Source organism: Sapajus apella, unplaced genomic scaffold, assembly GCF_009761245.1.
Source record: "Sapajus apella isolate SASKATOON/1434 unplaced genomic scaffold, GSC_monkey_1.0 scaffold4, whole genome shotgun sequence".
In the NCBI taxonomy this organism is placed as follows: Eukaryota; Metazoa; Chordata; class Mammalia; order Primates; family Cebidae; genus Sapajus; species Sapajus apella.
The window spans coordinates 57,344,037-57,367,948 of record NW_022436944.1 but is presented as its reverse complement, the minus strand read 5'-3'; the positions used below and the strand labels follow the sequence as shown (position 1 = coordinate 57,367,948).

General features: G+C 50.6%; 1 protein-coding gene across 2 annotated transcripts in view; it reads right to left on the bottom strand.

Moving 5' to 3' along the window:
- Window positions 1-6: 6 nt before the first annotated feature.
- DLEC1 (DLEC1 cilia and flagella associated protein) overlaps window positions 7-23,912 on the bottom strand; it is a 51,383-nt gene continuing 27,477 nt past the window's right edge. The window contains exons 8-21 of one of the 2 annotated variants that reach the window (XM_032270288.1): window positions 22,473-22,646; window positions 21,574-21,710; window positions 20,407-20,499; window positions 15,206-15,296; window positions 14,200-14,362; window positions 12,891-13,083; window positions 12,010-12,068; window positions 11,238-11,406; window positions 10,718-10,811; window positions 10,377-10,507; window positions 10,113-10,271; window positions 7,634-7,773; window positions 1,719-1,872; window positions 7-1,049 (exon numbers count right to left, since the gene is read on the bottom strand). In XM_032270288.1, coding sequence (XP_032126179.1) covers window positions 768-1,049; window positions 1,719-1,872; window positions 7,634-7,773; window positions 10,113-10,271; window positions 10,377-10,507; window positions 10,718-10,811; window positions 11,238-11,406; window positions 12,010-12,068; window positions 12,891-13,083; window positions 14,200-14,362; window positions 15,206-15,296; window positions 20,407-20,499; window positions 21,574-21,710; window positions 22,473-22,646 — 2,039 coding nt within the window. In that variant the 3' untranslated portion in view covers window positions 7-767. Of the gene's footprint in view, window positions 1,050-1,718; window positions 1,873-6,631; window positions 7,260-7,633; window positions 7,774-10,112; window positions 10,272-10,376; window positions 10,508-10,717; window positions 10,812-11,237; window positions 11,407-12,009; window positions 12,069-12,890; window positions 13,084-14,199; window positions 14,363-15,205; window positions 15,297-20,406; window positions 20,500-21,573; window positions 21,711-22,472; window positions 22,647-23,912 lie in introns of those variants that run through there. The other variant, XM_032270295.1, reaches the window with a different exon arrangement.

Below are 23,912 nucleotides of genomic sequence, written 5' to 3'. Positions count from 1 at the left end.
TTCCTATGAGAAAGCCCGTCCAGGGGTCAGACCGGGGCCAGGAGGTAAGCCCAGATGGTCTTGACAGCAGAGGGAATTGCTGAAGGAGGATTCAACACGAAGCCTTGACCTCTGGCCAGGCTCATCTCTGTAGAAGCTCTCCAGCCCCTCCGGTGAGCCCAGGACGTCGGCCCACCCTCAGCCCCAGGAGGCCTGGCCCTTTCCTCAGGGATTATGGCTGTCTGAGTCTGCCCCAAATATCTGCCCGCATGAAGGGAGACCCTCAGAGAGTCAGAGGGGGGCCTCTGGAGCTCACACTTCCTCTGATGAAGCTGCTACCATAGAAATCAAACCCTCCCTGAGCAAGAGCTGCTCCCCGCCTGGGCCTGCCTGTCTGTTATCCCAGAACTCAGGCCGGCCAGCCCCATATTGGCAGGTGGGGAATTGAGACATGAGTCCTCCAGTCTCTGCAAGGAAGAAATTTCTCTTTCTACAAGAACCACAAAGGGATCGCTAGGAAGGGCCCTAGGACTGAGCATCTTCTGCCCTGAAGGCCTTCCTCTGGTCCACTCCAGGGGGAAACTGAGCCACCAGTTAGTCTCCCCCAGTAGTACCTAGCACAGTGCCTGCTGTGAGCAACAGCTCTGCTCTGGATCTCAGAAAGCTGGGCCCACCTGCAGCCACAGACAATGGCCTGGGGAGGGCAAAAGGTCATGCCAAAGGCCAGGCATGGCCAGTGGGTCTCAGGGCACATCCAGGCCTTCTCCAGGCTCTCTGACTGTGTGTCCCTAGGGAGCAGACCCCATAGGGAATGGGGACCCCAGAACCAATCGCAAGAAATCTCTTCTCCAGCCACAAGAACCAGCAGTGTGGCCTAAGGTAGGGCCTCCCTGGTGGCACAGGTGATACAACTGGAGGACGCCTTCCCAGTCACTCAGCCTCCACATTGCCTTACTCACCTGGGTATGAGCAGTCAACTCCAAGCTGAGCTGGCACTCCTCGCTGGGGCCCAGCAGGCCATGGCTGGGGGAGACTGTCACCATGCAGAAATCTGCTTGGTCCCCCAGGAGCTGGCAGACACATGTTGTGAGCCTGTTGTCACTTACTGAGCTCCCAGCATGGACCAGTGTCCAGATAGTGCTCAGCACTGCTGCATGCAATGCTGGGGACTGGGAGACTGGGACCCACAGCAAAACCGACAGGGCTGGGTGCTGACTCCTGGGGATAAACCACGGTCCCTTCTCCTCTCCTCCCCAACCCTGGATGGACTTTACCACATGTTGGGGGGTTTTCTGGACTAAAGACACTGCCCTGGAAGGCCCAGAGGACAGGGAGCAGAGGGCACACCCTCCCGGTGCACGTGGATGTGGCCTTATCTCCCACGACACTCAGAGCTCCCCAGTCAGCCACAGGCAGGAACAGCACCACACGTGGGCTCCAACAGCTGCCTGGGCCAGGCATGGGCTGTGCTGGCTGGGAGGCTCGAGCTGTGTTCACCAGAAACTCCTTCTTGGGCAGGAAACTGGAATTCCCAAAAGGCAAGGCAAGAAAAAGCTGGACCAGATATGCTGCTCCTTTGAGGAGCTTTCACGTACACTATGCAGCAAGGGACAGGCTGTGGGAGGGAGGCTGAGTATCTCTGCTCTGCGAGGATATTTGGGGGACAGTGCCCCCCCCACATGGGCCTCAGTTGCTGAGAACTGCAGACTGTTGTCTGATGCTGTGGGCTCACCACTCACCTTGCCCCAGTGGAACTGGGTAGGCAGGAGCGTGCCATTGATAAGTGCGATGGTCATCTTCGTGGGCACACCCAGGTAGAGATTTCTAACCTCCACCTGGCTGCTCTGCAGGTACACATAGGGCTTCTGTATCTCAGCATACACAGGAAGGTAGCTGGAACACAAGGAAACAAAAGGCATGCTGATCAGAAAAGAAGAAATAAAACTGTTCCAATTTCTAGATGTCGTGCAGTCTATGTGGAAAACCCCAAGGTGTCTATATTTTTAGAAACTCTAGAACTAATGGGTGGCTTCGGCAAAGTTACAGGGTGTAAGATCAACACACAACAATCAACCACATGTGGAATGTGTGGAAACTGGAATTTAAAATACAGTACCATTTGTAATTGCCCCAAAAGTAGAAATCTCGGTTGTAAGAGAAATTGTTGCAAAAACTTTCTGGGCTTAATTTGAAGTGGCTTACTTCACTTTTCCTCTGGGCATATTTCAGAATGCTTACTTCTCCTCCCCATCCCACCCTGGCCATACAAGAGAGAATTTTTTCCGGTCTTTACCGTGAGAACCTACTGGGCCCCCAGGATTTTTAAACTCTCAAGCTCGCCACACTCCGCCCCCAGGAAGTTGTTGAAGCTACCACTTAAGTGTTCTTCCGCTTCAGGTAAACTGATCTGTACTTGGTATTTGCCGGTATCTCCAGGTTCTGGGGCGGCCACTTCCTGTAACCTCAACTCTGACAGATCTAAGAAAAATCATCGTTTCCGTTCGTTTCGTCTTTTCTTGTTGTGACAGCAGGAGCTTGACGGGCAACGTCTTTACATGTCTGAATGGCAGGAGGTATTTTGCAGGTATGATTGATGTTGAAAATCAGTTAAGTTTAAGTAAAGGAGATTATCCTAGATAATCTAGGTGGGCCTGATTCAATCAGTTGAAAGGTGGTTTTTTTTTTGTTTGTTTTTTTTTTGAGACAGAGTCACTGTGTCACCTAGGCTGGAGTGCAGTGGTATGATCTTGGCTCAATGCAACCTCTGCCTCCCAGGTTCAAGCAATTCTCCTGCCTCAGCCTCTTGAGTAGCTGGGACTACAGGCATGTGCCAATGTGCCAGGCTAGTTTTTGTGTTTTTAGCAGAGATGAGGTTTCACTGTGTTGGTCAGGCTGGTCTCAAACACCTGACCTCAAGTGATCCACCTACCTTGCCCTCCCAAAGTGCTGGGATTACAAAGGTGAGCTACCACATCTGGCCACTAAAAGGTCTTAAAAGCAGAAATGGGGTTACCCAAAGAAATTCCCTGTGTCTATAACAGCTTCATCTTGTCCCTAAAAGTGCCAGCCTGCCCTTCCTGAAAACCTGCCCTACAGATTTCAGGCTTGCCTAGCTAATTCCTACAGTTGCGTAAGCTGATTCTTTGTAATAAATTTCTTAATACATTATTATTATTATTATTTTTTGAGATGGAGTCTCACTCTTGTTACCCAGGCTGGAGTGCAACGGCGTGATCTCGGCTCACTGCAACCTCCACCTCCCGGGTTCAAGCAATTCTCCTGCCTCAGCCTCCCGAGTAGCTGGGACTACAGGCGTGCACCACCATGCCCAGCTAATTTTTGTATTTTTAGTAGAGACAGGGTTTCACCTTGTTGACCAGGATGGTCTCGATCTCTTGACCTCATGATCCACCCACATCGGCCTCCCAAAGTGCTGGGATTATAGGTGTGAGCCACTGCGCCCAGCCCCTTAATACATTATTAAGAAACAAATCTTAAGCCTTGACTGATACAAACACATCAAGGTAAATTCATATGTAAATGCAAAAGACAGAATAAATGTATTTTTGCTTACTTTTCTGATTTAAAGGGCAACTATATAAACCAATAACTGCAAAACTGTTTTGATGAGCCTATAATGTATAAATATGTAATCTGTACAACAGTAATAGTTCAAAGGAAGGGGAAAGAATGGAGCTGAGCTATGTTACGGCAACATTTCAGACTACTGAAATTAAGTTGGTGTTAGTCTAAACAAGACTGTTTTAAAATTAAGGTATTAACTATAAAGCCTTGGACAACCAGTAAGAAAATAACTTTTTAAGAAGTAAAAGAAACATGGAAATTAAAATGGCATACTAGAAAATACCTATCTAACACAGAATAAGGCAATAATGGAGGAAAGCAGGAACAAAAAGGCAAAATTCATACAGAAAACAAGTAGCAGAATGGGAGATGTAAGTACTGTTTTATTAGTATTTACATTAAATATAAATGGAATCAACAATCCAATCAAACGGCGGAGATTAGCAAAATGGATTTTTAAAAAACGATCCAAGTATATGCTGTCTCCAAGAGACACTTTAGATTCAAAGACACAAGCAGTTTAAAAGGAAAGGGATAGAAAAATATATACCATGCAAACAGTACCCCAAAGAGAGCTCTAGGGGATACATGAATGTTAGATAAAATAGGCCTTAAGACAAACATTGTTATTAGAGACAAGGAAGGATATTTTATAATTATAAAAAGGTCAGTTAGAAAGATATAACAATTATAAACGTGTATGTATCTAACAAAAGCACCCCAAAATCCACGAAGTAAAAACAGAAAATTAAAGGAGAAATCAACAATTCAACAGTAATGGTTGGAGACTTCAACAGCTCACTTTTAATGATGTAAAAACAACTAACCAGGGCCGGGCGCGGTGGCTCAAGCCTGTAATCCCAGCACTTTGGGAGGCCGAGGCGGGTGGATCACTAGGTCAAGAGATCGAGACCATCCTGGTCAACACGGTGAAACCCCGTCTCTACTAAAAATACAAAACATTAGCTGGGCATGCTGGCGCGTGCCTGTAATCCCAGTTACTCAGGAAGCTGAGGCAGGAGAATTGCCTGAACCCAGGAGGCGGAGGTTGCAGTGAGCCGAGATCGCGCCATTGCACTCCAGCCTGGGTAACGAGTGAAACTCCTTCCCCCCCCCCCCAAAAAAAAAAAAAAAAAAAAACTAACCAGAAGATAAACATTGAAATAGAAGATTTAAACAACACTAAAAACCAAACAGAACAGACAACACTCTACACAATAGCAGCAGAATACATATTTTTCTCAAGTACACAAGAAATATTCTCCAGAATGGACCATAAAACAAGCCTCAATAAGTTTTAAAGGACTATAATTGTATAGATTGGCTTCTCCAACAATAGAATCAGCTTAGAAATCAACAACAGAATGAAATTTGTGAAACAAAAGTATGTGCAAATTAAATAACACACTCATAAACAAGCCAAATAAGAAACCACAAGAAAAATTAGAAAATACTTTTATACCAATTAAGATGAAAATATGATATATGAAAAGTTACAGGATGCAGCGGTGCTTAGGAAAGTTTATATTTGTAAATACCATTTGCTTTAAAAGAAAGAAAAGATTATAAATCAAAAACCTAAACTTTCACCTTAAGAAACTAGAAAAAGAAGAGCAAACTAAACCCAAAGCAAGCAGAAGGGCAGAAATAACAAACACTAGGAAGCAGAGAGAAATGAAATAAAAAACAGAAAAACGTTACAGAAAATCAACAAAAGCAAAATCTGGTTCTTGGAAACTATCAACATTGATAAACCTTTAGCTAGACTGACCAAGAAAAATTTGATCAAGACTCAAATGAGAGAAATCAGGAATGAAAGTGGGGACATCACTTCTGATCATGCAGAAATAAAAATAATTACAAGAGAACACCACTAAAACATAAAACAAAGAACACCACTGATAACTGTGTCCCAACAAACTACATTGGCCACTATGCAATCTATGCACATAACAAAATTGCACATGTACCACATACATTTGTACAAATAATAAAAATTAAAACTGAAAATTAAGAAAAAGATTGGGCTGCAGGAGGGCGGATCATGAGGTCAAGAAATCGAGACCATCCTGGTCAACACGGTGAAACCCTGTCTCTACTAAAAATACAAAAATTAGCTGGGCATGGTGGCACAAACCTGTAGTCCCAGCTACTTGGGAAGCTGAGGCAGGAGACTCACTTGAACCTGGGAAGCGGAGGTTGCGGTGAGCCGAGATCGCACCATCGCACTCCAGCCTGGGCAACAAGAGGGAAACTCCGTCTCAAAAAAAAAAGTAAAGAAGAACTCCAACATCTGAGAAAACAGAAATTAGTTTTCTCAGGGGAATCTGAGAGACTTTTGCACTGATAAGACAATAAGAGATTACTACAGAAAAGGAAAGACCCAAAAACAACAAAGCTTGAAATTTAAAAAACGTGATTGCCTCTTCTGGAGACAGAGGCTCCCCTCCGCCCAGCAGGGGAAGGGGCAGTACACAGCCCACACAAGAGCAATCAGGGCCCCTCTCTGGAAAGAGCCAGATTCACTTTCAGAGGTTGTTAAGCTGTGAGTGTGTGAGCCTGGAGCGTTAAGCGGCCTCTCCCCAGGGCAGAGGGCTAAGAGGGCCCTTGTCACCAGAGGAGAGAAAGGCTCACAAAGAAAGAAGCAGAGGTGAGGGGTGGGGCTGGGGTGGATGGAGGGAGGGAGGAGGGGAGGGTAGAGAAAGAGAGAAAGCAGACCAGGCAAAGGGAAAAGGTTGGGCCCTTGGATTCAGCAAGGCAAGAATGCCCCGTTACATGAGCCAATGCTGCTCCTTTTTTGCCTAAGTTGGTAATGCCTGTGTTTCCATCACTTGCTACTATAAACATTCTGAATACTACAAGGTCCTTTCAGAAGAACAGAGACAGAAAAGGAAAGGAAATAGGCAAAGATTAAATAGAAAGCCCTTCCCCTGAGCTGCAGGCAGACTTAGCCTTCACCTCTGACACCCAGAAAGCACCTTGCACCCATGCAAAGACTCATACCTAGACCTGTATTTGTTATCACTGGAGAGGACAATTGAACTGTCAGATGGCCAAGTATACAAAGTCCCATAGCATCTGTCATGGTGAGAGTGTGGGGCAGTGGCTAGTCTCACACACTGTAGGTGGAAGTATAAAATGACACAGTCTTTTTGGAGGATAATTCAAGAGCATCCATAAAGATCTAAATGTTTTTACAATGAAACACCAAATAGATGCAAAAATGAGTATAAAACATACATGCAGTTTAACAAATAGTAAAACAACATCTATGTACTGCCTCTGCACAACTTTAGAAACAAAATATTATCACCAGCCAGCTTAAGAAAATAAATACTTTATTTGAAAATAATTTGGGAAGGACTGGGGAGAAGCAGACAGGGGATATGGATGAAGGAGTACTTGTAGTGAGCTGACAATTATTGAAGGGAGGAATGAGTACATGGGGGCTTATTATACTATTCTCTCTGTTTTTATACATGTGAGAAGTTTTCCACTAGAGAGAAAGAAAGAGAGGAGGAAGGAAATGGGGGAGGGGAGGGAGAATGAAAAAGGAAAAAAAAAAAGGAATTCTTCTAATACCTTTGAAACCTCTAGCATGTTCCTTCCAGAAAACAATGGTATGTGCTTATTTAAATATGTCACGCCTTTTTTGTGTCCATTCTCCTATGGACAATGGTTGTTTCTAGCTTTTCCTGTAGGGAGAGTCCAGGCTGAGCATTCCTACATGAGCGCACATCACCCACTGTGCATGGAAAAGGGTTTCCCTAGGAGTATAACCCGAAAGGCAAACACTAGCGAATGCTAAAGGAGTTTCCACTTTACACCCCTTTAGCACACCCACCCTAGAAGGATATATGCATAGCATTATCAGGGGATCACCTCTAGATAATGGATTATGGGTCATCTTAAGTTTCTTTTCTGTAATGTACACATTTTATAGAATGCAAATTTTCTGGAGTCAATAGTTTTAAATCCAGAACACCTCTAGATAAATATATAATATAGATAAATACACCGCAAAGATGCACAGAGTTTGTTGTTGTGGCTCTTCCCACTGTCCCCTTACCTCCAGGCTCCATTTTCCACCTCCAGCTCCAGGACGGTCTGCAGACGCTGGCAATGCAGGGCCTCCAAGGTGATGTCCACCCTGCACTCCCCTAGAGGGTGAAGCTGGCCACTCGAAGGCTCAATGTCGAAGGGAGAAACCTGCTCCGGAGAACACTCAGGAAGATGAGCACTGAGGACACTTGGAATTGCAGAGGAACTGGGGGCTGGCCGCACCCAACCAAGGTTGCCCCTAAGCCACCCTAGCTCTTCCAAGAGCCATCTGGGATCCAGAAAGAGGCAAGCAGGTGCGGGACCACAGTCACAAGAGTCTCGGGATTAAGAGCATAGAAACCGAGTCTCCAAGTAAAGGAATGCACAAGCCAGAGGTCCCCATGCCCTGGCCCAGATCTGAGAGATAGAAGGCAGAGGGAGGTGCTCCAGGAAAAACGGGGAGAGCTGGAGAGTCAGAGGTGAGCTGGTGAACCAAACTAGGGGGGTGGCCCTCTGAGCAGCTTCCACCGAGGAAAGCCACCAGGTCACTAGATTGGGGGAGCGGAGAGTCTGCTGTGGCCACAGAATTATCTTTTGCACCCACATGGTCCTTCCCCCACCCACTCCTCCTGTCCCCCAGTGTAGGTCTGCCCCTCCTTCCATGCCAGGCACACACACAAAGGGAGAGGGGAAGGGAAAGAACAGGAGGAAAAGTGTCCACCTCTGGGGAGGGCTCTTTACAGTCCATTCTTCCTGCCCTGACAGAGAGGACACTTGCCCCTGTAAGGAAGGAACACTTTGCTTTATTTTGTCTTTGTTGCTCATGTGCACCTCTCTTGGAGCCCTGAAACTCTGATGGTGGCTGTAGTCTGGGGTTTCTATGTCCCTTAATCTGAGAGCACCTAACAAACCCCAAATCCCAACATTGTTTTTGAGAGCTCAAAAGAATAGAGTACAGAGAGCTGTAGAGGCGGGATTCCCACCGGCTTGCTTATGACATACATATTACAATATTATAACACTGACAGTTATTTCCATGATAAAACAGGTTATTCTTCACAGTGGGAGAACACCACAGACTGGAATCGAGAGGAGAGGGATGCCGCCACCTATCAGCCCCGCAACCCTAGGGAAGCCCGGTCCCTTCCAGCCTCTCCTCTAGCAACTGAGGAGGCTCACTGAGGTCTGTATGCTTCCAGCTGCGCTCTGGAAAATCCCTGGAGATCCTTGGCAGTGAAGGGGACTGGAATGTTGGGAGAAGCGGATGCGGCAGAGGTGCCTAACAAGGGGTCTCTGGGTGGCTGGAGCAGTCACACTTTATTCTACGTACTGGGTGTTTGCGTAAGGTTTCATTTGAAGAAAGGGTTCTTGGCTAAACATAACATGGACGCTAAAGATATTGATGCCACCCTGCCCCCAGCCCCATCCCAGCCCAAGCCCCAGCCTTAGTCTTCTGTGGTATCAAGATCCACGGTGGGAGACCAGTGAGTCCTGGGAGGGAAAGCATTGAACTCCAAGCCCGTGTAACAGGTACTTGGCAGTGGCATTGGCAATTGGATGCATACTGTCATAACTTCTAGGTTTCACGGTGCCCAGCTACAGGCCGTCGGTAAAGGAGCGGGGTCTCCCCAGAGTGGAAAGTCAAGTCCACTGTCCTGGAGAAAGGGGATGCGCGCTAACAAACAAGGTGTACATGTGGCTTGGACTGTCTTCCCTGGGCTCCTGAATACAGGAGGAAAAGTGTGCGGTGTTCTGACTCAGAGAGCCAGTGGGCAAGCAGGATGGGGATGCTGCTGGGAAGCAGCCAGAGGGAGGGTGCGGTCACCAAACAAACAGGGCCAGGGTCTCACAGGTGCGGAGCACCAGGGAGCCACAGCCATGCCATGGTGAAGGCGGCGTACAACTCACTGCGGCCGCTTTGCAAGTAGCTGGTGCTTTGTGTGACTTTGTTTTGCTCCAGATCGCCCGTTGCATTTAAATATGATTATGATAATACTTAGCTGCTTTTTTTCTACTTTTACAGTAAAAAGAAAAGTGCTATTTGAGCGGAAATGAATCTTGAATTTTCTTTTTGGAGCCTTGGGTTTGGGCCACCAGCCTGTGACCAGATGCCATCTGGTAGCAGATCCCTGGGAGGATCTGAACCTTCCAGAGAGTGGGACGGAGGTGGGAATGTGGCTGGAGTGGCAGCTGCCTTGGAGGCTTTCTGCCCAACTTAGCTGCCCATTGCTTCCTGCCTCAGCCGGCTCTGATGAGGGAGAAGCCATACCCTATTTCTGAATCAGATAGTGGAGAAGGGCGCAGGAGACGCGGCTGTGGGGGTACATCTGGCTGCATCTCCTCAGCCACGGTGAGAACCAGAGGCACCACCAGGCCGAAGTCACTGGGCAGGCTTTTCCTCCCCAGCCTCAAAGCTCTGATCTAAACGCACCAGGGCAAATTGCAGCACATCAAGTTAAACGGGCTCATTGTGGGGGCATCAGAGGACCCAGCAGCGCCCAACTTACATCCTCAGGCCTTTCTTGGAGGCAGACTGGGCTCTCCTTCATGCACCACACGGCTGGGAGTGGGCTGATGTTCTGGATCTGGATGGAGTTTGTGGCCTTCTGCCCCAGGCGGAGCAGACCAAACTGAAGGGCTGAGATGCTGATGATGAGGGCAGGCCCCTGAGACACCCAGAGGGCCTGTCACTGGGCCACCAGGGGATGGCTCTGTGTCCCAGCCCTGCCACCTCCCTGGGCCCACCCTGCTCCCAGCTCCACCTATAGCACCTTAAAAGCTGCCTCAATGTGTAACACCACTGGTGAGGGCGAGCCTTGGATTTCACACAGCAGATCCTGGCTTGTGGGGCCAGGGACACCCCCAGTAAAGTTCAACTCGAAATCCTCGACCTCACTGGGCTCTGAGAGAGAGAGGGAGAGGGAGAGGTGGAGAGGAGAAGCAGAGGCATTTCCTCCTATGGGTGGGCACAGACACCTGGCTTGCATGGACTTCTCATCTGCCTCACATCCCAGGCATCGGCTGGAGCAGTCTCAGGCCTCCTTTCACTCTGAAGATTTCCTCCCGAGCCAGCCCGAGGCAGGCCACCACCCTCCTGCCGCCCCCAGGGCACCTATGACCCCCGTGCAGGGCTCCACTTCGATGACGTGGCAGTCGCTGATCTTCCCCCACAGGTATCTGATGGGTGACTTGCTGTTGTTCCACATCTGAAAGACACACCGACACCAGGCTGCCTGTTTACTGCCCCTTCATGTCCACTCTGTACCTGCTGAAGGACTGTAGGATCGTGGGCTCGTGAAGGTCCCCATGACACCTCCCGGTTAGCTCCCCGCCACCTAAAGCCATGGGCTTCCCAACCGGAAAGCACCCTCCCTCCACCCTGCAGTGCATGTGGCTGTCATATTCTGCCAAGGAGGGGAATGGGTTCCACAGCCCTAACTTTCAGAGGGTTCTGGGAGGCTGATAAAATGACAGCCATGCCTGGCCTATGCATCTGTGCACGTCAAGTTGGGTTCAAGGCCCTGGGAACCGCCTCAGCCTCCACACAGTGGCTGCTGCCATCCGCCCCTCCTGCTCACACCCACGTCAGCACCGCCTCGGCCAGCCCAGGCAGGGGAGGGACAGCGGCCCACCTTAAATGCCTTCTTCACATTCATGCCAATGTAGTTCTCCCCCGGAATCATGAGGGCATATGGCTCTAGGACGACCTGGAAAGGTTCTACTGAGCCTTTCACCTCGATTTCCAGGACAATCACATCATCCACAGGGTAGGAGGAGTGTCCCAGGTTCTCCGCTTCTGAACTAAATGCAAACCCATGGTGAGCCAGGAGCCGGCACACCTGCGAGCACATCCTAGCATGTCCCTGCCCCTGTCCCACGTTTGGCCTTGTAAAAAGAAAACACTGCCAAGCTCACAGCTCCCGAGCCCCACTAAATCAGAGGCATTAGCCAGTGCCCAAAAGGTGACGAATACCTATGGCTGTGACAGCGGTTTAGCCTAAGGCCTGGGACAGGGGCACTGCCCTACTGCCTCCAGGGACCACCCTGCAGCCCTCCAGCCTAGGATCTCTGCACCAAGCGGACTGGGGTGCCAGCCTGAAGTTTTACACCGTGGGCCAAACCCTTCCTTCCACACCCACCACCACTGGGCCCCCCGAGTTTGGCTGCCCAAGAGCAGCAATGGGCCCGAGTTGCAGCTCTGAAATTCCCGGGGTGGCCTCGCAGTGAGTTTAGTGTGCTGAGCCATTGCAGGGCTGGGTTGCCAGGGTGAGGCAAAACAATGCCCCCACTCCCCAAAGCCTGCCAGCTGCCCACCCCCCTTGCCTCATACCTTCCCCAGGGGAATCCCCAAGGTGGGGGAAAGCCCAGCTGCCCCCGTCTCACCTGGGGCCCAGTTCCTCTCACCTCACGGGCTCTGGGACTTCCTCTAGCACCATCTGGAGCACGCTGTGAAAGTCCCTCAGCTGCAAGGCAAACACAGTGACCTGAAAACGCAGCTGAGCTCTAGCAGGTTGTCCTGAAGGAGGCTGGGCACGGCAGCAATTCTCCCTCCCTGAGCCTGGCCACCACAAGGACCTTCTGAAAACCTGGGATGCTTCCCTGCTGCCTCTTTCCCTCCCTAGGAAAAGTGAAGTTGCTGCCAGAACATGAGCCAGGACTCAGGGGCTTGTCTCAGCTGGGCCTGGGGCAAGAAGGAAAGGAAAGGCCTTCCTGATGCTGACACTGCCCCTCAAGTGTCTGAAGCCACCACACCCTCCCAGGACAGACACAGGTGGCTGCATGCTGGGTTCAGACGCAGACCCACTCACCTTAGCCCCAAACCCACTAACAACGGCCCCGGAGCATCCTTTTCATGCCCAGCTCAAATTCCCCTCTAGCCGGCCATGGCTCATGGGGCTTCCCACCACGCTGGGCTGGCGCTGTGCTAACCTGGCCCTCAGGGTCCCCCGCCTCACGCTCTCAAGGGGCTGCTGTGGTATGGGTGGGGATGGTAATGTTTTTTGCCATAGTAGACATATGGGAGACACCCAGAGCTGAGGACACCAGCCCAGGGTCTGGCTGCACATGGGGCGACTCTGGGATCAGGACCAGGCACGATGAGCTGCTTCGTCCTGCACACCAGTGGTGCACGCCAGCCCCACTCAGCCAAGTGCCGGCCTGGGCAGGATGGCACCTCGGCGGGCCCAGCTGTGGCTTCAGTGCGATTGAAGAACATGGGGTGGGGGGGGTGGCGTCTAAGGACATGATCCAACCATGTGTGGCTACGGAGATGACACCATCTGTACCTCATGCGGAGAAAAGCTCAGGATGAACTCGTGGTCTGTGTGGGGGCCGAGAACCCCCTTTCTGGGCATGATGGAGAAGGCGGTCTCCCTGTCAGGGTGGCATTTGATGCTGTCCATGCTGTAGGTTTCTCCAGGCATGAGGGGCTGCAGGTTGGGCTTCATGATCTGCCAGTGGAAGGCCAGCTCCACATGCCTGTGGGGGCAATGCATCCAAGACCATGGCCCAGTTCTGCTGGGACCAGTCCCCCACCCCAGGCCTGCCTGCCCTGCACCAGGAAGGAGCCAGAAAGGACTAGGAAGAGGAAAAGACCAGGTCAGCCTTCATGCCCTTCCAATGGAGGAGCCTGGGGCGGGGGAGCTGGTTGAGGGCAGCAGGTGGGTGAGGGCAGCAGGTGGGTGAGGGAGTCTGAGAGAGAGACAATGTCAGAGAGCCCCTCGCTTCCCACCCATGGCAGCTGGAGGGTGGACCTACCATGACTCGGGGGACATAGTAAGTCAGGAAATCATGCTCCAAGCATCAAAGTGAAGGAGTCCAGGCATCACCCCGGGTACCGGGAAGCTCTTCTGCAGTGTCTCCCCCACATGAGTTTCCAGGGTTTGCTGTGTCAACCCCACCCCTGCCCTGTGCCTTTCCTGCTATGGGCTCCCAGCAAAGCTGTGTCCAGAAAGATACGTGCCCACTGGCTGCCAACAGGAACGGTGGCAACTCCACAGCATAGGAGGGGCAGGACTTGCAGCTACCTGGGGGTGGGGTGACAGAGTCCTGTGTAATGCCTGGGGTCCCGGGGGCAGCCCTGGTTGAGAGGCTCTCTGAGACCTGTCCTGGTGTCATGGAGGTGCTCAGAGGCGGGTCAGGAGTCTGCCTGCCCCTGGGGTGTCGATGGCTTCCCCTGCACAGGCAGGGTATGCCCTGTCTGGGAAGCTGAGGCTGGCTAGGGATGGTCCAGGATGCTTTGGAGCAGCACCGTCTAACAGAGCTTCCTGCAGGGATGGAGGTCTTGTATTTCTATGCTGTCCAGTATCACCGCCACTAGCTGCATGTGGCTGTTGAGGACTTAAAATGCGGCTGGTGCCACTGAAGAAGTAAGCTCTTAATTTAATTTTAATTGATTTAAATTTAAATAGCCAAGAGCAGCTACTGGTTTCCATGATGGACTGTGTAAATCTGGATCCTTCAATCAAATCTGGATATCCATCCTGTGCCCAGACTTCCCCAGGCCCTTGGAAGGACCTCCTGCCTCACTGGGACTCAGGGCCAGGTAAGCAAGGAGGAAGGCTGGGTGCTGGGGCACACACAGGGGCTACCCACGTAGCGTTTCTAATAACCAGCTGCTTCCTAGCTGTGGACAGAAGGTTTTCAGGCTCGAATCGTATGAAGTGCTGGGCTGTTAAGTCTGTGAGCTCTCCAGGGTCCGGTTGACTTTTTTCGCCAGAAATATAGATCAGATCCAAAGCAATCAGCTGCCCAATTCCTGCCAAAGTGGGGTAAGTGAAGTCAGTGAAGGCTCAGTATGGCTGGAACCAGGCCAATGCTGCCGTAGGACCCTTGCCACCATCTGCATGCAGCTGGCCTTGACCATGATCCCTGCCAGCTCATGGGGATGTCTGTGAGGGGAAAGGGGGATGTCCGCATACAGGCTAACATCCTCACATCTGTGAAGACCAAAAGGAGGTGATTTTGAGAACCCTGCATAGAACAGGGACTCAGTTAATGAGGAAGGGGGAGAAGCGGGAGGAAAGGAGGGAGGGAAGGAGGGAAGAGGGAAGGAAGGAGGGATGGAAGAAGGAAGGGAGGGAGGAAGAGAGGGAGGGAGGAAGGAAGGGAGGGAGGGAGGAAGAGAGGGAAGGAGGAAGGGAGAGAAGGGGGGAAGAGAAGGAGGAAGGGAGGGAGGGAGGGAGGAGGGATGGAAGAAGGGAGGGAGGGGCATTTTATGGTGATTCCCAGGATGCCTCTTCTAACCCTACAGAAACCTAGAGGTGCCTCTGGCTGTTTATGTGTGAGTCACTGGCAATCCCCCAAAGGGGATCGAAGTGAGTTTCAAAATGAAACAATGAAAGATTTCATCCCAGGTTTCCATCTGTCTCTTGCTAGAAGGCTCCTTGGACTGTCTTGGAGACCACACTGGCTTGGGTCTCCAAGGTCAGACCAGAGCGAGGGGCCCAAAACTAGACTCTGGCACCTGGAGGCTGCAGCATTCTCAGTGTGCTCCTGACACGGAGAGGGCACAGCTGGGCTGCTGCCAGTGCTAACGCAGTCGGTGGCCCCTGCAGCGGGGCAGCCCCCCAGCCCTGCCCGGGGGTGCACTTAGGCCCACCTACGGCCACCAGCTCCCTTATCTGGCAGTTGTCACACACAATGATGAAGGTCTGCTCCGCCTTTCCTAGGCTCTTTGGGAAAAACAAAACCTGGGGAGAGAAGAGTTGTTCTGTAACACATCCCATTAGAGGGCTCCCACCCTCCCCACCTCCCACCCTCCTCCTCTCACACAGACACCCCTCCCTTTGCTCTTGACTCTCTGCTCCCCTCCCTGCCACCTCCCACCTTACTCCTGAGGCCGTGTTTCAGCCTCGCTCCACCCCAGACTAAAGCAGGGAGCAAGCTGAAAGGATATGAAGAGAAAGTTCACAGAACCAAGATACAAATGGCCCTTAAAGGAATGACAACACATATCCTCATTCACGATAAGAGAAACGTCAATGAAAACCATCCAGGAGAGGCAAAGAGCAGAGTGAGCTGTCGTAAGTGCAGTGATTTGCTTTCTAATGTTTTCTCCAATTCCCTCAGCCCCCAGCCCCAGTAACCGCCATTCCACTCTCTGCTTTTAAGAGTTCAGTATTTGAAGGTCCAGCCTATGGGTGAAGCTGTGCAGTATTCATCTGTTGTGCTTGGCTTCACATAATGGCCTCCTGACTTCTCCACGTTGTTGTAGGCGGCAGGGTTTCCTGCTTTTGCAAGGCTATTATTCCACTGTGTACACACACCTCATTTTCTTCATCCATCTATCGATAGACACTTAGGGTGATTCCGAAGCTTGCCTATTGTGAATGATGGTGCGGTGAACAGGGGAGTTCGGGTGTCTTTTAAATGGTATCTTTTGAGCCCAGGACTTAGAGGCTGCAGTGAGCAGTGATACCACTGCACTCCAGCCAGGTTTCATTTGTGGACATACCCAGTAGTGGGACTGCTGAATCATACAGTCGCTCTAGTTTTAATTTTTTGAGGGAACTCCATATTATTTTCCATCACGCTGTACCAGTTTACATTCCCACCAACAGTGGGCAAGGGTGCCCTTTTCTCTACATCCTCGCCAACACGTGCCTTTCATCTTTCTGATAATAGCCATTCTATTGGGTATCAGGTGAGAGCTCATTGTGGTTTTACTTTGCATTTCCCTGATGATTAATAATGTTGATAACGTTTTTTATACACTCATTGGCCATTTATATGTCTTCCTTTGAGGAATGTCTATTTGGTCTTTTGCCTATTAAAAAAAATCAGATTATTTTCTTTTCTTCTTTTTTTTTAGATGGAGTCTTGCTCTGTCACCAGGCCAGAGTGCAGTGGCACGATCTCGGCTCACTGCAACCTCCGCTTCCCGGGTTCAAGCAATTCTCCTGCCTCAGGCTCCCAAGCAGCTGGGACTACAGGCATGCACCACCACACCCAGCTAATTTTTTGTATTTTTAGTAGAGACAGGGTTTCACCATATTGGCCAGGCTGGTCTTGAATTCCTGACCTCAGGTGATCCACCTGCCTCAGCCTCCCAAAGTGCTGGGGTTACGGGTGTGAGCCACCATGCCCAGCCCAGGTTATTTGTTCTCCTGCTATTAAGTTCCTTACATATTTTGGGAATTAACCCCTTATCAGATGTATGACAGGGTTTTCTCCCATTTCACAGACTCTGTCTTCACTCTGTTGCTGGTTTCCTTTGCTGTGTAGAAGCTTTTTAGTCTGAGGTAATCCCATTGGTCTACCCATGTTTGTTTCTTTGTCTGTTTCGTTTTTTGAGACAGGGTCTTGTCCTGCACCCAGGCCGCAGTGCAGTGGTGTGATCGCTGCTCACTGCAGCCTCTAACACCTGGGCTCAAGCATCCTCCCACTTCAGCTTCCCAAGTAGCTGGGACCACAGGCACATGCCACCACACCTGGCTAGCTATTTTTATTTTTATTTTTTTATTTTTTGAGATAGAGTCTTGCTTTGTCACCCAGGCTGGAGTGCAGTGGCGCGATCTCAGCTCACTGCAACCTCTGCCTCCTGGGTTCAAGTGATTCTTCTGCCTCACCCTCCTGAGTAGCTGGGATTACAGGCATGTGCCACCATGCCCGGCTAATTTTTTGTATGTTTAGTAGAGACATACATGTTTTACCATGTTAGCCAGGATGGTCTTAATCTCCTGACCTCGTGATCTGCCGGCCTCAGCCTCCCAAAGTGCTAGGATTACACACATGAGCCACCAGGCCAGGCCGTTTTTTACATTTTTTATAGAGATGGGCTCTCCTTGTGTTGCCCAGGCTGGTCTCAAACTCCTGGGCTCAAGCGGTCCTCCCGCCATAAAATCCTGAGCCACCGTACCTGGCCCCATTTTCATTTTTGTTGCCAGTGCTTTTGAGATCATATCCAAAAAAATCATAGCCTAGACCGATGTCACAGAGATTTCCCCTAAGTTTTCTTCTAGTAGTTTTTTTTTTAAATTGCATTTTAGGTTTTGGGGAACATGTGAAGAACATGCAAGATTGTTGCATAGGTACACACACGGCAGTGTGATTTGCTGCCTTCCTCCCCGTAACCTATATCTGGCATTTCTCCCCATGCTATCTCTCTCTTCTGGTAGTTTTACATTTTCAAGTCTTACATTTAAATCTTTAATCCATAAGTTAAGTTTTATATATGGTGAGAGATATGGGTCTAATTTCATTCTGATGAATGCAATGATATTTTGTCTTTTCTTCAAAATAATCTAGAAGAGCAAGGTGGGGATTAGCTTCGGGAAATGGAGGGGTATAGATGGCATAAGATTGGCCAAGAGTTGATAACTGCTAGGATGGTAATGAATACATGGGTGATCACTGTTTTCTCTATTTTTGTGCATGTTTTTATATACAATGTCCATGAACAGTTTTTAAGTTTGACAATATACTGTATTGGCAAAGGTGTTAGGAAACAGACACCCGTACATATTGCTGTTGAAAGCTTAAACTGGTACAACCCACATGGTAAAGACTTTGGCAACATGCGTTACAATTACAAGAGCACCAGGCCCTGGAACAGCAACTCTTCTAGGACTGTATCCTACAGGTACACACATCCTCGGATAGAGTGATGTATGTGTAATTCATACATAATTGGTAGCCAGAGATCAGAAAAAAAATCTTCATGTCCATCAGCAGGAGACTACTGAACTAAATTATGGCCCATTCACACAATAGGATACTATGCAGTTATTAAAACATATGAGAATGATCTCTAAGATATAGGGTTAAGTAGAAAACATGGCAAAGAACAGAGTATAGAGTGCGCAACTTGCTGTGTGAAGGAAAAAAATGCACATGGGGAAAAGACTCAGTGCAGCTGCTTATTTGGGCATAGACTATCTCTGGAAGGGCACTCAGAAAACTGGTCAGGTGTGGCTCCAGATGGCTGAGGAACTGCGGTGAAAGGGAGCATTTCACTGTTTACCTATTTGCAGTTTTGAATGTTTTATTGTTATCTATTTTTTGATACAGGGTTTCACTCTGTCACCCAGGCTGGAGTACAGTGGCTCAATCACAGCTCACTGTAACCTCAAACTCCTGGCCTCAGGTGATCCTCCTATCTTAGCCTCCAAAAGTGCTGAGATCATAGGTGTGAGCCACTACACCTGGTGCTTTTGAATTTATTTTTACTTTAAAAATTGTTTATACAGACAGGATGCCACTATATTTCCCAGGCTGGTCTTTAACTCCCAGACTCAAGCAGTTCTCTTGCTTTAGCCTCCCAAAGTGCCAGGAGTACAGGCCTGAGCCACTGCACCCAGCCTCTCTCTTGAATTTTTAATCATGCAAATGTATTTCTTATTTGGAACTATGAATACATTTTTAAATAAACAAAACCCCAAACAATCAATAAACAAAATATGCAAGAAATGCAAAGGGGAAAGAAAGCCTCCCCCGACTCCCTCGCTGCTCCCCTAAGAGTCCTGCTGCTACCCTCTTTCTTTACTTGGAGATCCCAGGAGGATGGGATGAGGGGGATGTCCGGGGCAGACCAGCTCCAATTCTCTGAAGCTTCGATGAGCCTGTGACACGGCTTGGACTATATATAAGAGAACAGGGAGCCTGGCCTATGTATGAGCCTTGTAGACCCACCTGCCCTTCAGCAGCAGATGAGGCCTGACGAAGCCCCAACTGACTGAGTCTCAATCTCAAGAACTAGGTTCTCATCAGGGATCAGATCAGCAGGGACCTGAATAGGAGAGCCACACCCTAGGGCTGCAGAACCCACTGGGCACTTGAAACTAGAAAGCAGCTGATAAGAGGAGGCCCTTCCTGACAGCATGGCAGAGTCGCTGTGGCAGTCGAGCTCCGCCTTGCTACACACCAGCATTCCCTGGGGGACGTTAGAAGTCCTACACCCAGGCCACAGCCCAGTCCAGTGAGCTCAGAACCTCAGGGGTGGGGCCTTGGTGTTGTTTCCAGGTCTCTCAGGGGATTGCAATGTGCAGCTGAGTTTAAGAACTAATAAGGGATGCTGTATCTCACGACCTGGTGATGTGGTGCAGGCCAAATCCACCCCACAGAAGCCAGACAGTTTTCGCTCCTGAACGTCAGGTGCCTCCCTCAGCAGGCTAGCGTGAAAGGCCAAGCATGTCTGTGGCAGCCCCACACGCAGTCACATGGAGTGGAGTCACACTCCTAGAGCAGCCGTCGGGGAGGGCGGCAGTGTGCCGCAACAGGGACAGGAAGCATCACCATTTCTCACGGGCACCTCCGGGGACCAGCAGGCAGACGCGACAGCAAAAGGGGGCAGCCAAAGGGGCCAGTTAGGAAAGGAGGTGCCCACAGCCAGGGGCAGGCCTCTGAGAGCTTCCGCAGAGGTTCAGGATGAGGCCTAAGGGAGGTGGGCCTTGCTGACTACACAAACTGAGGATGAAGCAGGAAAGCTAGAACAAAGCCACAGTCATCGCCCAGGTACCAGATGATGGGGGGAGGGAAGGCCCAAGACAGACTGAGGAACCAAGCGAAGCTCTTGGAGGTAGCTTGGACATTGGGGGAGGTGGCTCCCGGACGAAAGGTGTGGACAAGCGAGGCTCAGGTTTGTGCTATGACGCATGGGCTGTCTGCATTTGCTTTGTGAAAATGCTCCTGAGACAGTTGAATGACACCTGACGTCACCCTGCAGAATGCAAGAATAGGCGTCTACCCAGAAATCACTAAGGCTGGGAGGTGGGATGGGACTGGCCATTTGAGTCATGAAAATGGAGAGAAATGCAAGCATGCAAGCAGGTGAGGAAATACACGCCGAATCTGATCACCCACCTCCACTAACACAGCATGTCCCGGGGCCAGCTCAAACACCGAAGGCCGGATTCCAAAAGGAGGCTGCTCAACAAAGCCGGCGGTTGCAATGGCCTTAAAGAAAAGCAGTTTACACAATGGTGCGGAAGAAACTGTAAAAGCCAGTGTTCAGACTGCAAACTTCTCTCCTTCAAACATCCATTTTGCAACGTGAAGGACCTTAAGGACTATCCAGTCACATGGTGATGAAGAAAGGGAGGCTTGTTCATTCAGCAGCATTTACTCAGCCAGCACCAGGTACTAGGTGAGGCTCTGAAGGTTATCTGTGAGGAGCTGACTATGGGCAGGAGGTACAAGGAACACCATCACCAAGTGGGTGGGACACAAATGACAGGCGTGTGAGGTCTCACTCAGGAGGTGAGCTGCGGGGGCCCTCCCCTGGGCTCCAAAACATATTGTCCTTTCCCTACTGTGACATCCTGTGTGACAGGTGCTAGCATACGGGTCTGCCTCCAACCCTGACCCACCCCTGGCTACAGGCTCCTGAGTCACAAGGGCTGCAGCCGCAGTGCCTACACAAGAAGCCACTTAGCATGCCAGGGACACAAACCCATGCCTACAAGACCCCGGTCAGTCACAGAAAGAGCGAAATGTTGTTCTTGGAACATCTCGAAACAGGGCAGCCCTTGCTAACAGGCTCACAGTGAATCGCAGCCCTAGGCTGCTTATCTTCCAGTTTTTCAGAGAAACTGGAAATGTAGAATTTTATGTGAAATCTCCTTATTTTTAAATGTTGACTCAAAAAATGTTAAGTGCTGTGCCAAATAACTACCAGCAGAATTTGGCCGAAGGGCAGCCAATTTGTGACCTCTGAAATATTCAGTCATTTGCTACAATAAAGAAGGGCCGAATGAGCGAATGCAGTCACATTTGAGCCAGCTCTTAAAGGATAAGAAAGGTGATGTTGCTCACGCAGGCTGGTGCAGGCCTTACTGGCATAACCAGAACTACAACACCGGTCCCCTTACACACCCCTTCTCATTCGGGTTGTGCCAGTTGCACAGAGAGGTTACAGCACTCCACCTTCTGTGTGTTTCTAGTCATAGGTGTGCTCCAGCAAGCTTCTCTGGGGGCTATTTCCTTTGATGGATTTGCACTTTTTCCAGTTAGCAACCTGTGATCACTCACCTTGAAACTTAGTGCTGGCCAGCTCGTTTTGGGCATAATGCAGAACCTGCCAACACTGAATCCCACATTTTTGCAGATGAATTTGGTCATCTTGACTCCCCCAATGAGGCAGTAACCGCAGTCCAACACTGGTGACACTGTAGCCACAGAAGAATACATGCAAGAGAAACAACGGGTCACTCTGAATAGGCCCTACTGTCGTGGTTCTTCTGAGGTCCAGCCAGACATCAGGACAGCTGGTCCCAGCCCAGCCCTCCGCAGAGAGGATGAGCGCACATGTGTCCTGACCCCTGCACCACTTGGGCTCCGCCCAGGCTGCTGGTGGGCCACAGGGCAGTAACGCCATGGGACTCTCTTCACTCCTAGCTAGAGCAGCAGAAGTCAGTGCCCATTGTGGATTCATGCTTTGCTAGGGCCACCCAGCATGGCCCTTGGGGGCTATGGCAGAAGTAAGGGGGATCACAGTCCCAACTTCCTGCCTATGCTCAGCTGGAGAAACTTGTCACTAAGGGAGCCCAGCTGAAGCCAGCTTTGCCAAGGAAGCCTACTCCCACTGCCACGAGGACAACACCTGTTAGGACTCCTCAGGGCGCACAGGCGCTTCTTCCTTGCCGGCTGTGGCACGGGTCCCCTCGGGGATGGTCACAAGCCAGCAAAACCTATGCTGGGGTTAGCTGGACTGCTGGCCTCCTCCCTCACTGTGAGTCAACCTCCACTGAGAAAACCCAAAAGCAAGCAGGACACTCGTGGCTTCACACTGTGGATGGCTACAGAAGCTGCTAGCAGTATCCTCTGCAGGACCCAGGGCCCCTGCTACAAAGGGAACCTGAGAGCCAGGCGGTCCTTATGGGGGTCTCCAACCTTAACTGAGCCTGTGGGAAGCTGCGGTGCACACTTACATGTCAGCACGGGGGGTGGCCTCCGGGCCTGCAAGGGGATCAGAAGCGTGTGGGCTGACTGGGTCTCCACTAAAATAAAATCATCAAAATCCCCAAGGCAGTCGGGAAAAAACTGGACAATGTACTGGCAGGTCATTCCAGGAGCCACCATTCCACCTTTTCCTGGGAACATCCCTGTGCATGACAAAAGTGACAAGTGAGGATCCAGGGAGCAGCCAGCCACCAGGACGTGAGCTCAGCTAGCATGGACCCCAGCCACAGCCAGGGCTGGCTCTGTGAGTAAGGGTCTTCTGGGCCAAGGCTGTGCTGACAGCAGGAGAAGGGCACGTGGGGGGAGCAGGCTGCAAGGACGGTGACTACCCAGAACCCTTGGGGCCTGCCTGGCCCTGTGGCTTAGAATTTCTGTGGTGGGCAGCAGAGAAACTTTTGAGATTTCTGAATAGGGGTGACATGATCAGAGTTGTTTTTGAGACAAACACTGTGACACTAAGTAGGAAGGCTGACTGTAGGCTGCTGCCTGGGCTTAAGTGAGGAATGGAGAGGGCCTGATTGAGGACAGCGGCAGCATGAGCAGGGAGAAAGCAGGACCTGGGCCTGGGCGGAGGCAGTCAGGAGAAAAGAGCTGTCAGGGCTCTGAGTACGCACTGCTGGGGGAGCGGGGGGCCCCGGGACTGCTGGGGGAGCAGGGAGCCCCGGGACTGCTGGGGGAGCTGGGGGGCCCGGGACTGCTGCGGGGGTCCGGGCCTGGGCAGAGGCAGTCAGGAGAAAAGGCTGTCAAGGCTCTGAGTATGCACTGCTGGGGGAGCAGGGGGCCCCAGGACTGCTGGGGGAGCGGGGGCCCCGGGACTGCTGTGGGGGTCCGGGCCTGGGCTCAGGACTCAGGGTGGGGGTCGGCAACAGGCAGCAAGCTCATCAAGTGACTCTGAGGCAATTCACAGTACTGCTACTGCTACTACTACTACTACCATTACTATACCACTACTACTGCCACTACCGCTACTACCACTACCACCACCACCACCACCACTACTACTACTACCACCATTACTGCTACTACTACCACCATTACTACCACCACCACCACCACCACTACTACCATTACTACACCACTACTACTGCCATTACTGCTACTACCACTACCACCACCACTACCACTACTACTACCATTACTACCACCATTGCTACTACCATTACTACTACTACTACCATCATTACTACTACCATTACTGCTACTACCACCATTACTACCACCACTACCACTACTACTACACCACTACTACTGCCACTACTGCTACTGCTACCACCACCACCACTACTACCACCACCACCACTACTACCATTGCTACACCACTACTACTGTCTCTACTGCTACTACCACTAGCACCATTACCACCACTACTAACACCATTACTACTACTACTACCACCATTACTACCACCA